At 34.5% G+C, this 12,617-nt stretch overlaps 1 protein-coding gene across 4 annotated transcripts; it reads left to right on the top strand.

Moving 5' to 3' along the window:
* The first annotated feature begins 3,501 nt into the window (after positions 1-3,501).
* LOC18443917 (uncharacterized) lies at positions 3,502-11,290 on the top strand. 4 transcript variants are annotated; one of them, XR_016051318.1, is made up of 11 exons: positions 3,502-3,970; positions 5,293-5,358; positions 5,633-5,813; positions 6,387-6,583; positions 6,781-6,831; positions 7,002-7,093; positions 7,639-7,706; positions 8,235-8,326; positions 8,520-8,624; positions 9,547-9,654; positions 10,071-10,363. XR_016051318.1 is itself a non-coding variant. In XM_020673371.2 (11 exons), the coding sequence occupies exons 1-11, from the start codon at positions 3,512-3,514 to the stop codon at positions 11,273-11,275; spliced, it is 1,566 nt and encodes a 521-aa protein (XP_020529030.2). In that variant the 5' UTR covers positions 3,502-3,511; the 3' UTR covers positions 11,276-11,290. The 4 variants fall into 4 exon arrangements, 2 of the variants coding, with proteins under 2 accessions (XP_020529030.2, XP_088717042.1); XR_002282569.2 differs by having other exon boundaries at positions 9,529-9,654; XM_020673371.2 differs by lacking the exon at positions 9,547-9,654 and adding an exon at positions 11,153-11,290 and having other exon boundaries at positions 10,071-10,202.
* Positions 11,291-12,617: the final 1,327 nt, after the last annotated feature.

Below are 12,617 nucleotides of genomic sequence, written 5' to 3'. Positions count from 1 at the left end.
GTCCAAAAATGTATTACTAAATATACTATTTCCAAAATTTGAAATCCATTTTTTTCTCATGTCCATGCATCATGATGTTGAGATGATCAATTTGAAGATATTTGAGCATCAAAGCAATCTCTTGTAGTAAAATTTTTTAAGTAGGCTCTAATTTGATTGTTTAAAGTCTCGAATATATATATATATATATATATATATAGAGAGAGAGAGAGAGTCACTATTGTACGCCTATATGTGAATGGCCTTGATTGAATCTGGACCATTCTATGGCCGATCTGAGGCTCAGGGATATCCGATAGTGTTTAAATTTTAATAATTTTATAAAAATCTAAATCACTTGAAATTTAAGTGTGTATTCTTCAAAAATAGGCGAATCTACAATAAATATCTTCAAAAATAGGCGAATCTACAATAAATATCAAAAAAAATTTTACTTGAAATAAATTGATCAAAATACCCTCAAAATATTTCGGGGGTATTTTGGTCAATATTTTTTCACAAATTATTTGTTTTATATTTTTATTAGATGCATCTTGATAAGAAGAACACACCCCTAAAATTTCAAATGATTTGGATTTGTAAAAAAATTAAAACTCAAATTCAAATTCAAATACTATAGGACATCTGTGAGCATCAGATCAACCCAAATTCAATCTGGGCCATAGGCGTGTAGTGTAGCAGTACGCACTTGAGTGCACAACATCTTTTCCCATATATATGAAAGAAAAGTCTTCTCAACGCTTATAGGCAAAATGAACAATGATTTTGCCTACCCTCATCATCGTTCAAAGTTCATCGTATAGTCACACACACACACACATATATATATATATATATAAGAAAAGTCTTCCCAACACCTATAGGCGAAAATAAACAGTGATTTTGCCTATCTTCATCACTGTCCAAAGTTCATCGCACGATCACGATTGTCCAATAGTATTTCATTTTTCATTTGTTTTTTACAAATCAGAATTATCTGAAATTTGGAGTGTGTGTACATATTAGTGAGGTACACCTAATAAAAATATAAAAAATAATAATTTGTAAAAAATTACTAAAATACCCTTGAAACTTTTCAGAGGTATTTGGTCAATTTATTTTATGTAAAAGATTTTTTTGATATTTTTCGTAGATTCACCTATTTTTTTATGAAAAATATTTCTAAATTTCATATCATTCTGATTTGTAGAAAACAAATGAGAAATGAAACACTACTGGACAATCGTGACTGTACGATGAACTTTGGACGGTGATGAGAGTAGGCGAAATCACTGTTTTTTTTCACCTATAGCCGTTTTGTAGTATCTTCTATATATATATATATATATATATATATATATATATATATATATATATATATATATATATATATATATATATATATAAAAGGACCCGATTTCTATGCGGCCAAGCCTGCATATGTACAAATGCTGGCCTCTTAATAAATCTATTTTTGAGATGGATTTTAAGACTTAATTTTTAAAGATATGCAATCTCTAACATGGAGATCATGAATATGAATAAATAAATAAATTTTAAAAACTAGAAATAATAATTCTAGCAAGAAAGCATTTGGACCGTTAGTTTCCAATGTTTTTAGATGGAACACCTACTTGCATCCATCTTTAAGATGGATGCTTTACATTTTCTGGATCACACATTTAGAAATGCGGTTCAGCCCACATGAAACAATTGTCTTATATATAAAAGAAAAAGTTTATATAAGATCGAGGCCTTAAACAATCAAATTAAGGCACACCTCAAAAATTCATTGGAAGAGATTGTTTCGATGTTGAAAAACCCTCGAAGCGATTATCTCTACCTCGAGATGTATAGATGTGAAAACACATGAATTTTAAGTCTGGAAAATAGTGCATCTTGTAATGCATTAATTAGGCCATCCATTTTCAAATGTTGATAGATCCGATCTACACCATTTTTGAAGTTTTAAATTTTTTAATTAGAGATAAAAATAAATTTTCAGGTCATCACAAAATTTATTGCTTTTTGAAAAAGCATATTTGGACACTATTTAGAAGCCCGGCTTACTTTGATTGTTTAAAGCTATGATTTCAAACTTTAAAAATAGTGTATATTGTAACACATTTTTTGGGCAGTTCATTTTCAAATGTTCATGAATCCATAAGATCTGTACCATTTCTTGAGCTACAAATTTCATAATCGTTAGTTAAAATAGATGTTAGGGCCATCTTAGGGATTTTCCATGCTTGAAGTGTTTCCTGGAGTGTTTTTCAAACAAGACTTTGATGTGAAGCCTTACTTTTTATTATAAGGCTTAGGCCTTATAGAAATTGCATCCTTAAATATATAAATCAGTGTTAAAAAAAAAATTGGTGGAGTGGATTGTCCAACCCCAATCCCTATTTAGATTAGTGATCCAAATCATTCTTGAATTGTCTGGATCGATGATAAATAACAAATAAAAAATAAAAAATAAAAGAAATAAAAGAAAAATTAAAAGTGATTTAGGGAGGACCATAGAAAATATTAGGTAAGATTAAAAAAAAATCAGTAAAAAAGAAAAGAAATAGGGTATTAGGATGAGCCATGACCCATGCTATTTTGAAACTGATTCGGTCCTGACTAATTCTGCATCCAGATCGACGAACTGGATCAGAAGTCTCCAGTTTAAAAAAAAGGGAAAATTGCAAAAAAAAAAAAAAACACTATGCAACTTACCCCCAACATATATTTTTTCCCCAAAACAAACTTTCTATGCAAATACCCCAAGAAAAAAATTCATTAGACGGAAATGCCTTCCCTTATACAAAAATCATTCTTGCCAGACTTTTGGACCAGTAGCACATTGCCAGATCGAACCATGACATTGTCCGAGTGCATAAGTGCCAGATCGCCCTAACACAATTACCGGACCCTGAGCGAACCATCATATTGTTAGAGCGCATAAGTGCCAGATCGCCCTAACACAACTACCGGACCTAAACCTAGTGTTGTCGGACCTCTCTTTGCAACTGTCGGACCTCTCTTTACACAATGCCGGAGCTCTATTGTCGGATCGCACTTTACAGTGCCAGAGCCCTACTGCCGGACCGCACTTACATAGTGCCAGAGCAAGTAAGGTAAAAGGAAAGGAGGGCAGTTTAGGTATTTTTTTTTATTTTTTATTTGGTTGGGGGAAGTTATGTTGGGGGTAAGTTGGATGTAGTATTGGTTTTTTTGTTTGTTTGTAATTTTCCCATTAAAAAATTGATTCTCAATCACTAACACAAGTAATTAAAAAGTTAATTATACTTATAGGGTTGCTTTATCCATCAGGCCTCAGCTTTCTTAGAATTGAAAAAGAGAAATGTTTATTTAGTGACAAGTCCTACAAATATTGGGTTAATTGAGAGTAAGAAAGATACCTCGTTACAGGGATTTGATATAATGAAGGGCGTTTTCGTCATTTAGCAATTTTAAAATACCCTACCGTTTAAACCCTGGAAGGTTTTTGAAGAACCCCTTCATTTCTGCGTCACCATTTCCTTGAATGATGGCGGCATTTCTTTTGCTAACCAGAGCTCCTGCGAAAACCCTAACCCTAAATTTACTTTTTCTCTCTCCTGCAACTACGAATAGGCCATTAATTCCGTCAAGGATTTCCTCTTCTCTTTACCATGTAAGGACCTTCATCAACCCATCTGGGGTTTCGTCGGGTCCGTCATCTCTTTGTTATGACACTATATCATCAATTAAATGTAGGGTTTCTCCCTTTCTATGCCATGAAAGGGTAGCAACTACATCTCCATATATGATTTCTAGGTCTTATTCCTCAATAAAAACATCTAGGGTTTCTACTCTTTCACTGTCTCGGTACTGCCATGGGAGGACCATGATCACATGGTCTTCTCCAACATATGAAGATGCAGAAGCTGCTTCCATGCCTTCGCTAGCTGCTGATTCTCGTATTCCAGCTACTGTTATTACTGGATTCCTCGGCTCTGGAAAGGTTAGCATTAAGTTTTCATCCATTTTTCATTTTTCTTCATCTGTTCTGTGAAATATGGAATTTCAATCCAATATTGAAGCCATGGAAGCTCCCACAATTAGAAAGAAGTGCTGGTTTTAGCATATAATTGCCAAAATATAAATGGCAGGCATATTGTCTCCCTGTTTCTTACAATTGCGAACTTTAAGAGGTTTATTTTTCAAACTCGAATGAAATTCAAGTGTCGTGTAGGAATGGAAATCTATTTGTGTAAGAAAAGGCAAAGCATGATTTAAATTTTATTAGTGTCAATTAAAGATCTTTTTTTGAATAATATCACATTTATGCTGCCTAAGTTTTGATATAATGTTAGTGTTTGTTATTGCTTACACATAATTTATTTCAATAATTACTTATTATCAGATAAAACTTAAGAGATTTCCCGATAATCATCCCTTGATGAACTTTGAGATAATCATTTTCCAAAATGACTCCCAGTAATTCTTCCACTGCAAAGTTCCATGGATATCTCCTTGGGCTTCATTCTAATTCCTGATCATATTTATTTCTTGTTTCATCAAAAGCAGTTATTTTAACGCTTCATTTATAACTGCCTATAACTGATGAGATGAGTCTTTAATTCTTTCTTGTATAACTCTCTCTCTCTCTCTCTCTCTCTCTCTCTCTCTCTCTCTCTCTCTCCTTTTGTTTTTGTGTGTGTGTGTGGGGGGGGGGGGGGGGGGGGGGGGTGGATTAAGGAACTTGCCTATAGATTGTTTGTTACATTAATGTTTTCTGTCATTGAATATTCCTTTCAGTTACCTACCAGTTAATTCAGAAGAACTTCAGTTTTGATGAACATGGAAGGAAATGGTTTTAGTTATTACCAACCTTTGATACAGTTGGGTTGGATGCTTTTGGAAAGCAGCTTTCGATGGGTTGGGTCACCTTTATATGTGTTTGATGTGTTGGTTATACATGCTTTACTTTTCTTTGTTGTTTGGGTAAGGATAAATGCTTTACTTTTGAGACGCAATCTTGTTTCTTCAGCGTCCTAAATTTTGAAATGATCTTTTAGAAAAATAGGCCCTTTTGTTTGAAATTTTATGTTTGTTCATATGGGTTTTATTTTTCTATCATTGTCCTGCGGTGGATCCTGTCAACTTTTCCGAAGATATGTAATTCATTCTTATTTGTTAGTTGGCACTTACCTTCCTGTCAATCCTTTTGTCTTGATAAGGTAAATTCTCATGTTTTGTTTCTCTTATTAGGTATTTTCTTATCTGTTTTATTGAACCCTTACCTGTTCTTTTGAGATATCTAACTTGGTGAATCTGTTGCAGACAACTCTTCTCAACCATATTTTAACAGCTCAACATGGAAAAAGAATTGCTGTCATTGAGAATGAGGTATAATCTGTGTGCTTCATTGTTCATTTAATGGAACCCTTCTCAAGCATTTGGCCTTATTCTTTGTTTCTAGTTTAGAATTTTATATCTATATTCTTTTCTCTAGTCTTTGAACAAAAACCCTCAGAGACATGAGGATTGCAGATAAAAGGGTAGAAGAAAATTGGATAAAATATGTTGTCTTGTGCTGTTAATTCTTTAATAGATTATTGATGTTGATTTAGCCCAAAGACATTTTACTATTTTTTCCTTATTTGCTTCCCGCTATTGGCAGTTTGGAGAGGTGGATATCGATGGTTCACTGGTTGCTAACCACTCTTCTGTGAACGAGGACATTATAATGGTTAACAATGGTTGTCTTTGTTGCACCGTGAGAGGTGATCTTGTCAAGATGCTCCTGGAGTTAGCCAAGAAAAAGAGGCACCTGTTCGACCACATTGTTATAGAAACTACAGGTAACATTAACTTGCCAAGACCCAAAAATGTCTTTAGACGGACCTCTTATTTATGAAGAAGCCTGTTTATCTCACGTTAATTAAACAAACGTAAATAGCAATGTTTTTTCTGCTTACAGCTATGCATGAATAACCCGCCCTTCTCTCCCCTGCTGATTTGGAAAATGCCACAAAATGCTATCCCACGTATTAAAAAAAGTGGGCAGATTCAACCACTTACTTTTCTAATTATCCATTCACTATTTTTTATTTTTACGCCCAAAACAATTGTTGGCTATTTGGTGAGGCACTACAAAAGTGAGTGGCTGAATCTGCCTCTTAAAAAAGATCGCGTTTTAACCTTATTCACTAACAATCCCATTCTTTAATACATTTACAGGACCATCCAAACACCGTCTTAGTTTTTTTCATCTCTTAATAGATATAATTCGACTCTTAAATGTTTAATTATTCATTGATGTCTTGTGAAAGTGGAAGTGTTTGGAATAGCTCTCTGTCTCTCTCTCCGTCCACTGAATTGTGTTTTGAGTTATTTGGTCCATTGTGTAAGTAAAAGGGCTTGTTTTCTTGCAGGCCTTGCAAAACCAGCTCCTGTTATTGACACTTTCTGTTCAGATGAGTTGGTTGCACGGTATGTTAAGCTTGATGGTGTTGTCACTTTAGTTGACTGTAAGCATGCTACGAAGCATATGGATGAGGTAAAACCAAGATTTGTGGTGAACGAGGCAGTTGAGCAAGTCGCATACGCTGACAGGCTCATATTGAACAAGGTCAATATACATGAATTGAAACTTTTTACATTTTTTATGCTTTTCTCTTAGTCTTTGGTGTGATGTGGATTATGTTTTCCTTTTGGGATAACAATCGTTAAGAAACTATTTATTCTTATCATACCTTTTTGTCGTGCGGTTATTTGGTTATTCATTCTGAGGCCATGTGTTGCTCACATTGGTTTCTTCATGGGCAGATTGATTTGGTGAGTGAAGATGACTTGGAGGCATTGACCACGAGACTCAAGGTCTGAAGTTGCACTATAAAAATCACTATTATTTTCTAATTGTTAACCATTCTATTAATACAAATTATTCGTTTTTAGTCTATTGGTAAAGAACATTGGCAAAATGAGGTTTTGATGCAAGCTCCAATAATGAAGAACAATGTCATTGACATGAAGCTTACTGTGTGCAGCTTATCAATGGGATGGCTCAAATTAAACAAGCCAAGTTTGGGGAAGTTGATGTTGACTTTGTATTGGGAATTGGTGGATATGATCTTGACAGGTCCCAAATTCTTTATTTTTGTGTTTGTTATCTAAATTCTCCCCTTTCTAGTTACTAGAATTGTTGCCTTATAAAAGTGGATTGATTTGCCCACATACAATGGTCACATATTTTTTGTTGTTACCCAAGTATAATGGTCCGTTTAATTTGTGGCCTGACTGCCAGGCCTGGGATAGATGTTTCTGGCCTAGATTCTTATTAGGTGGGGTCTAGGCCAGGCAGTTCGCAGCCCAACCTGGTCACATATGAGAGAAAATGTCCGGGCCAGGATTGACCTTGCCAAAGGGTTGGGCTAGGGCCCTAGGATTTTGGGCCAAGCCGGCCCTGCCTGTCACTCACCCTGCTTATTCCCTTTTGTGGTCTCTTTTCTTTATTTTATTTCTCTTTATCTTTATTTTAATTTATTTCCTCTTGATCTTTTGTCTTTTTTTTTTTGTTATTTACAGTCCAGTTTGTTTTTGTATTTTGTTTTCCTGTTTTCTATTTCTTATGCAGTATCCATCTCCTTTTCATTCTTCTAATTTGTTTTTTGTATTGGTCTTCAGGATAGAATCTGAAGTTCAAGTTGATGCTTCTAATGGGGCACATCATCATGATCATGAGCATGGCAGTGGTACTGTCTTTATTATGTAAATTATGTTTCTGTTCTATAATTATAGCAACATAATCATTTCTATGCTTGGCCAGACTTAATTTGATAATCAGAATGATATATTCTGTATTAATTGTGACTTGTATTACATAAACATAGTAGCATCCTTGCTACTACACTTTCCTCTTCTATGATAGGACAATTTAGCATCACAGATATTAGTCCAATCTAGTTCTGTAGACATCTGTTATAAAAAAATGCATCACATCATTCTCTCACTGAAGTGACACTGCCTCTTGAACACCTGAAGAGAGAGAGAGAGAGAGAGAGAGAGAGAGAGAGAGAGAATACTTCAGCAATATATGTGTGCAATCTACCTATGCATATCCTTCATTGCTTCCTAGGTACAAATATGTTGCCTTAGCTTTGTAATCTTTTCTTAGATCTTTTTTTTCTTTTTCCCGGGCCACTAGTTTGTACTTTTATGAAGGTATTTTTTAGATATGAATACCATGGGACTTACTTCTTCTTTTTTTCCTTAATGTGTAGATCAAAATGGAGACCATCACCATGGCCATGTCCACGATTCAACTGTGTCTTCTGTTAGCATTGTTTCTGAGGGAAACCTGGATCTTGATGAGGTTGCTCTCTCTCTCTCTCTCTCTCCAATGATGAAACCTATGCTCTTGCAGATCTAAAACAAATACTCTAACCACTTCAGAAACTTTGAGATAAAATCAAGGGTTTTCCCTTTTCGATAATAAAAACTGGAGCCTTTCTTCTTCAATAGTGGACTTGATGTGTTTTTTGTTTTTTCCTATTGTGAAACTCCAGGTCAATGATTGGCTTGAAAGACTGGTTGAAGAAAAGGGAGATGACTTGTACAGGATGAAGGGTGTTTTGTCCATTGAGGGATCAGATGGACGTTATGTATTCCAGGTAAATGCCTCCCACCACCTCCTCCCCCCCCCCCCCCCCCCCCCCCCCCCCGACAAAAAAAAAGCCCTACTTTATCTCTCTCTCCCTCCCTTGTTTGTATTTATGGTTGTTTCAAATCACCTTTGTTCTTTCTTCTTTGATTGGGTTTGTTGGTAGTAAAGGAATACGTCTAATGGATGAATTTTAGTCCCATATTGCTTTGAAATGAAAATTTCGTGGTCATATAAGTGGGAGTCATTTCTTGTAGCTTTCTGGGGGCTCAAAAGAGAGAGTGCCATGCAGATTTTGGGTGCTTTTAACTTATGTGCTTAACACAGCACACGGCTGACTGATTGGCTCTTCTTTGCTTTTGGGTGGTTGGGCTTCGGGCCGGGACTCTTTTATTTTTGCTGCCCAAGGCTTCTTGCCATGTTAAGCAGTGTTTCCGGGACATTTTCACTGCTATTGAAGTGGTGACTTCTCGCCACCGTGCAGTTTCACATAAACCTTTGCACGTGTCTCCACCAGCCAAACGCTTTGCCAACTGTCTTGCTTTTGTGCCAGTATCTCCTAACCATTTCAACAGCCAATAGAAATCAACTAAGTTTTAGGAACTTCGACAAATATAGTGAGAAACGAAATTATGTTTCTTCTACGAGCTCTAAGAAATTACAAAATCTCTAAGAAACTACTTTTATCTACAAAATTTACACAAAAATCTCTAAGAAATTTGTTCCTTTTGAATTTAAATCGAGTGCATACCTAAATCAACATAAAGGCAAATCAGTACGGCTTTGTATTCTACAGAATCTTCTTTGATCATATATATTTGTGAATAATTATAGTGCTTCATTGGGCTTTGTTGTATCTTGAAAGCATACTCAGTTTAAGAAAACATGATTGCATCTTGGTAATCTACTGCAAGGATTTTTAATACTTGAAGAGAACGAGAGTGTCTCTTGCATTTGGGTCCATATGTTGAAGCACAGGGATAAGGCGCAGATGATGACGTTGAGGCATAGGGTTCTCTCTGTATTTGGAGAAGTTTGAGGTATTGGGTCATTTTGCCACTTTTGTGTTCATGTGTCAAAAGTTTGATCTTTAAGCCCACTCTGAATCTCGTATTCAATATAAGAGTGTACGAGTTCAATGCTTGAGTCGAACCTTGTGCCACAAAAAAGCTGTTTTATAATTTACACTGAAATTAAGAAATCTGAATTTCTCACTGTGGAAATGACTACTGACAGTTCTGCTGTTGAGGTCATTTGTTACATGATTCCATTCTTTTATATATAATTCCATTCATTTATTTGGTTGCCATTTTCCTAGTATATGGTTCTTATAAATAGATGAAGAGCGAGAATTTTTTTTTTTTTTTTCAGATTCGTTACATTCATGGAGAGAGAGAGAGAGAGAGAGAGAGAGACTTCTGTTGTTGACTCATCATATCATGGAATTATTTTGCAGGGTGTGCATTCCATGTTAGATGGCGTTCCATCCAAACCTTGGGGACCTGACGAGAAAAGGATCAATAAGCTGGTTTTCATAGGAAGGAATTTGGATGAAACTTTCTTGAGAAAAGGCTTCAAGGGCTGCTTAGTATGATCAAACTTTCCTTAGATAAAGATTTAGTAGTGTTCCATGATGGAAAACTGTAAATATAGTTTTCGAAAATATTTTGTGCTCCTGTGGGAGCAAATTGTACATTTGCTATCAGGTAAAAACTTTAAACACTAATTAAGTTCATTTTAGGACCCCAACTTTTGGGTATGTGGTCAATTCAACCTAGGGATCAACTTAAGAACAAGATGAGATCTTACAATTTACATACACTATAAGTGCCCAAGAAAAATCATGCCTTCGAATTGAACACAAACTGTCTAATTTGGAGGTTCAGATCTAGTTGTATGCAAAGTCATGGCTTTTTTAAAAAAAAATAATTCTATTGATTCTAATCAGATCCAATATTTTCTCTAGAAGTGCCTAAGAAAACTCATGGATTAGGATTGAGCACAAACCGGATTGTTAGATCTAGTTGTGTATGAGAACGGTTTTTTTTAGTTACTCTGGTGATTTTAAACTGAATCAAACATTTTAGAACAAGGTAATCTTTTTATGTAGGTCTTTTTTGTCCTCCACTAACAATTGTACAATTTGCTCCTGTGGATCTGCATTATGTGCATTTCTTTTCCCTCTCTCAAGAAATGAGAAATTTTAAGTTTTTCATTTGGCCAAAAAAACTTTAGGAAAATTATACTATAATACCATTTACTTTCAGGTCAAGGAGGCTAAAATCTCTCTTAACTGTTAGATGCGAATTTTCTCGGCTAGAGTTTTACAATTGACTGGGCTCAAAATTTAGGAGGAAATTATTACAACTGTAACACGCTGTAAACTGTCTGATTTTACATTTCATGGTCATGGATGAACATGACCTGATATCAAAGGTAAGTAATCGTATGGTACACAATCCCATAAATATGTATTTGATATAAGAATTTCACTAAATGAATTAAAAATTAAATAACAGTAAAAGTGCTATCTCTTAGGAGGATGGTGCCATTTACCGACTTGTATCAAATGAGGGCGTATACCATGAAAGCATCGTTCTGTTTGGGAGCGTATACAATGAAAGCATCGTTCTGTTTATGCAGCAACTCACACCTTCCTAAGCCGTCAAATGTTGCAGGGATAATTTAATCCTTTAATGATAGTGTAGGTCTTATGTATATGGGATTGTATATTGGGAAAGGTTTCTATGCTTCCCATACAATATAGAACTTCTATCTTCTCTTCAGCATTCAGCCGTGCCATTTTGATCAAGAGAGCCACTAACCGTTTGATTGTAGATCCGACATCTTAAAGTATTTTATTTTTAGTTTTTTTAATACAAATTATATGAATATGAAATTTGATGCGTGTTATTTTTTCATTAGGGATCATTGGGGTGCCTATTAAAAATAATTTTTTGATAAAATATAATAACCAAAATACCCAAACTTTTAGAGGTATTTTGGTCATTTTATTTTATTGAAAATATTTTTATTTTTATTTTTTTGCTAGTGAAAGTTTAATAGAGGAATGGATGTCCAAAATTTGGTGTCAAAATAGTTTATATAAAAAAAAATTAAAAATAAAATAGTGTAGAGTGGTGACATTGTGATTGGGACAATCTTAGCCCTCCATTTAGAATGGACGGTTGGATAAGGGGGAGGATAGAACTTCTATGCTGCGGGGGAATTATAGAAAGCTTGCCCTTGTATATTATAAGACTATTTATTTTTTGTACAAGGATGTTACAATCACTTTTAACTATTGGATGTAAAATCTAATGGATGAAAATGTGCCACAACCAATGTTTGCAAAATCGAACCGGAACGGTTAAGCAGAGATGGGTCTGGAAGTGGTTTAATCGGCCTAACCGGTAAACCAGCCAATTTAACCGTTTTAATTAGGCAAGTCCCCAGCGATCAAAAAAGTGTTAAAAAAAATAACTAAAATATGAAAACCATATAAAGAATGATTAAAACAAAACACATTCAAATGAAGTTGAAAATTAATGAAAAAAATGGATTTTAACCCATTTTATATTTTTCAATGGCTATTTTAAATTTTTTTTAGAAAAGATAGGAAAATATAAACGTGAGTATTAATGACTAAAATGATTTTTAATCTTTACTATAATATAAATAATATTATAAATATATTATAAATCAAATTTTTTATTTTTGAGAAATTATGTACTTGTTTTTTGAAATTTTTTTTTTTTTTAAATACTGGTTGATCACCCTAACCGTCCAAAATCGGAACCGGCCACTCACCGATTCCGACATAACCGGGTGGTTAGAGGTTAGATTGGACGATTTTACGAACAATGGCCACAACAGTTAAAAAATTTTGATTTGGATTTTGTACCTTACATCCTCAATTACTCGATTTCAAATCTAACCGTGAAGATAATTGTGAGCTCGTTGTATAAAAAATAAATCCTCTCATTATATACATTTTCTATTT

The sequence above is a fragment of the Amborella trichopoda genome, chromosome 3 (assembly GCF_054954075.1).
Source record: "Amborella trichopoda isolate Santa Cruz 75 chromosome 3, AtrichopodaSantaCruz75HAP2 v2.0, whole genome shotgun sequence".
Lineage (NCBI taxonomy): Eukaryota > Viridiplantae > Streptophyta > Magnoliopsida > Amborellales > Amborellaceae > Amborella > Amborella trichopoda.
Note: the sequence above shows the minus strand (reverse complement) of the source record. Positions and strands in the feature narration are given on the sequence as shown.

Excerpts from the sequence above, each read along its gene's own strand:
- LOC18443917 (XM_020673371.2), top strand. The coding sequence starts at position 3,512 with ATGATGGCGGCATTTCTTTTGCTAACCAGAGCTCCTGCGAAAACCCTA. Across the intron at positions 5,359-5,632 it reads TTGCTGTCATTGAGAATGAG|TTTGGAGAGGTGGATATCGA; the intron begins GTATAATCTGTG and ends CGCTATTGGCAG. Across the intron at positions 8,327-8,519 it reads GAAACCTGGATCTTGATGAG|GTCAATGATTGGCTTGAAAG; the intron begins GTTGCTCTCTCT and ends GTGAAACTCCAG.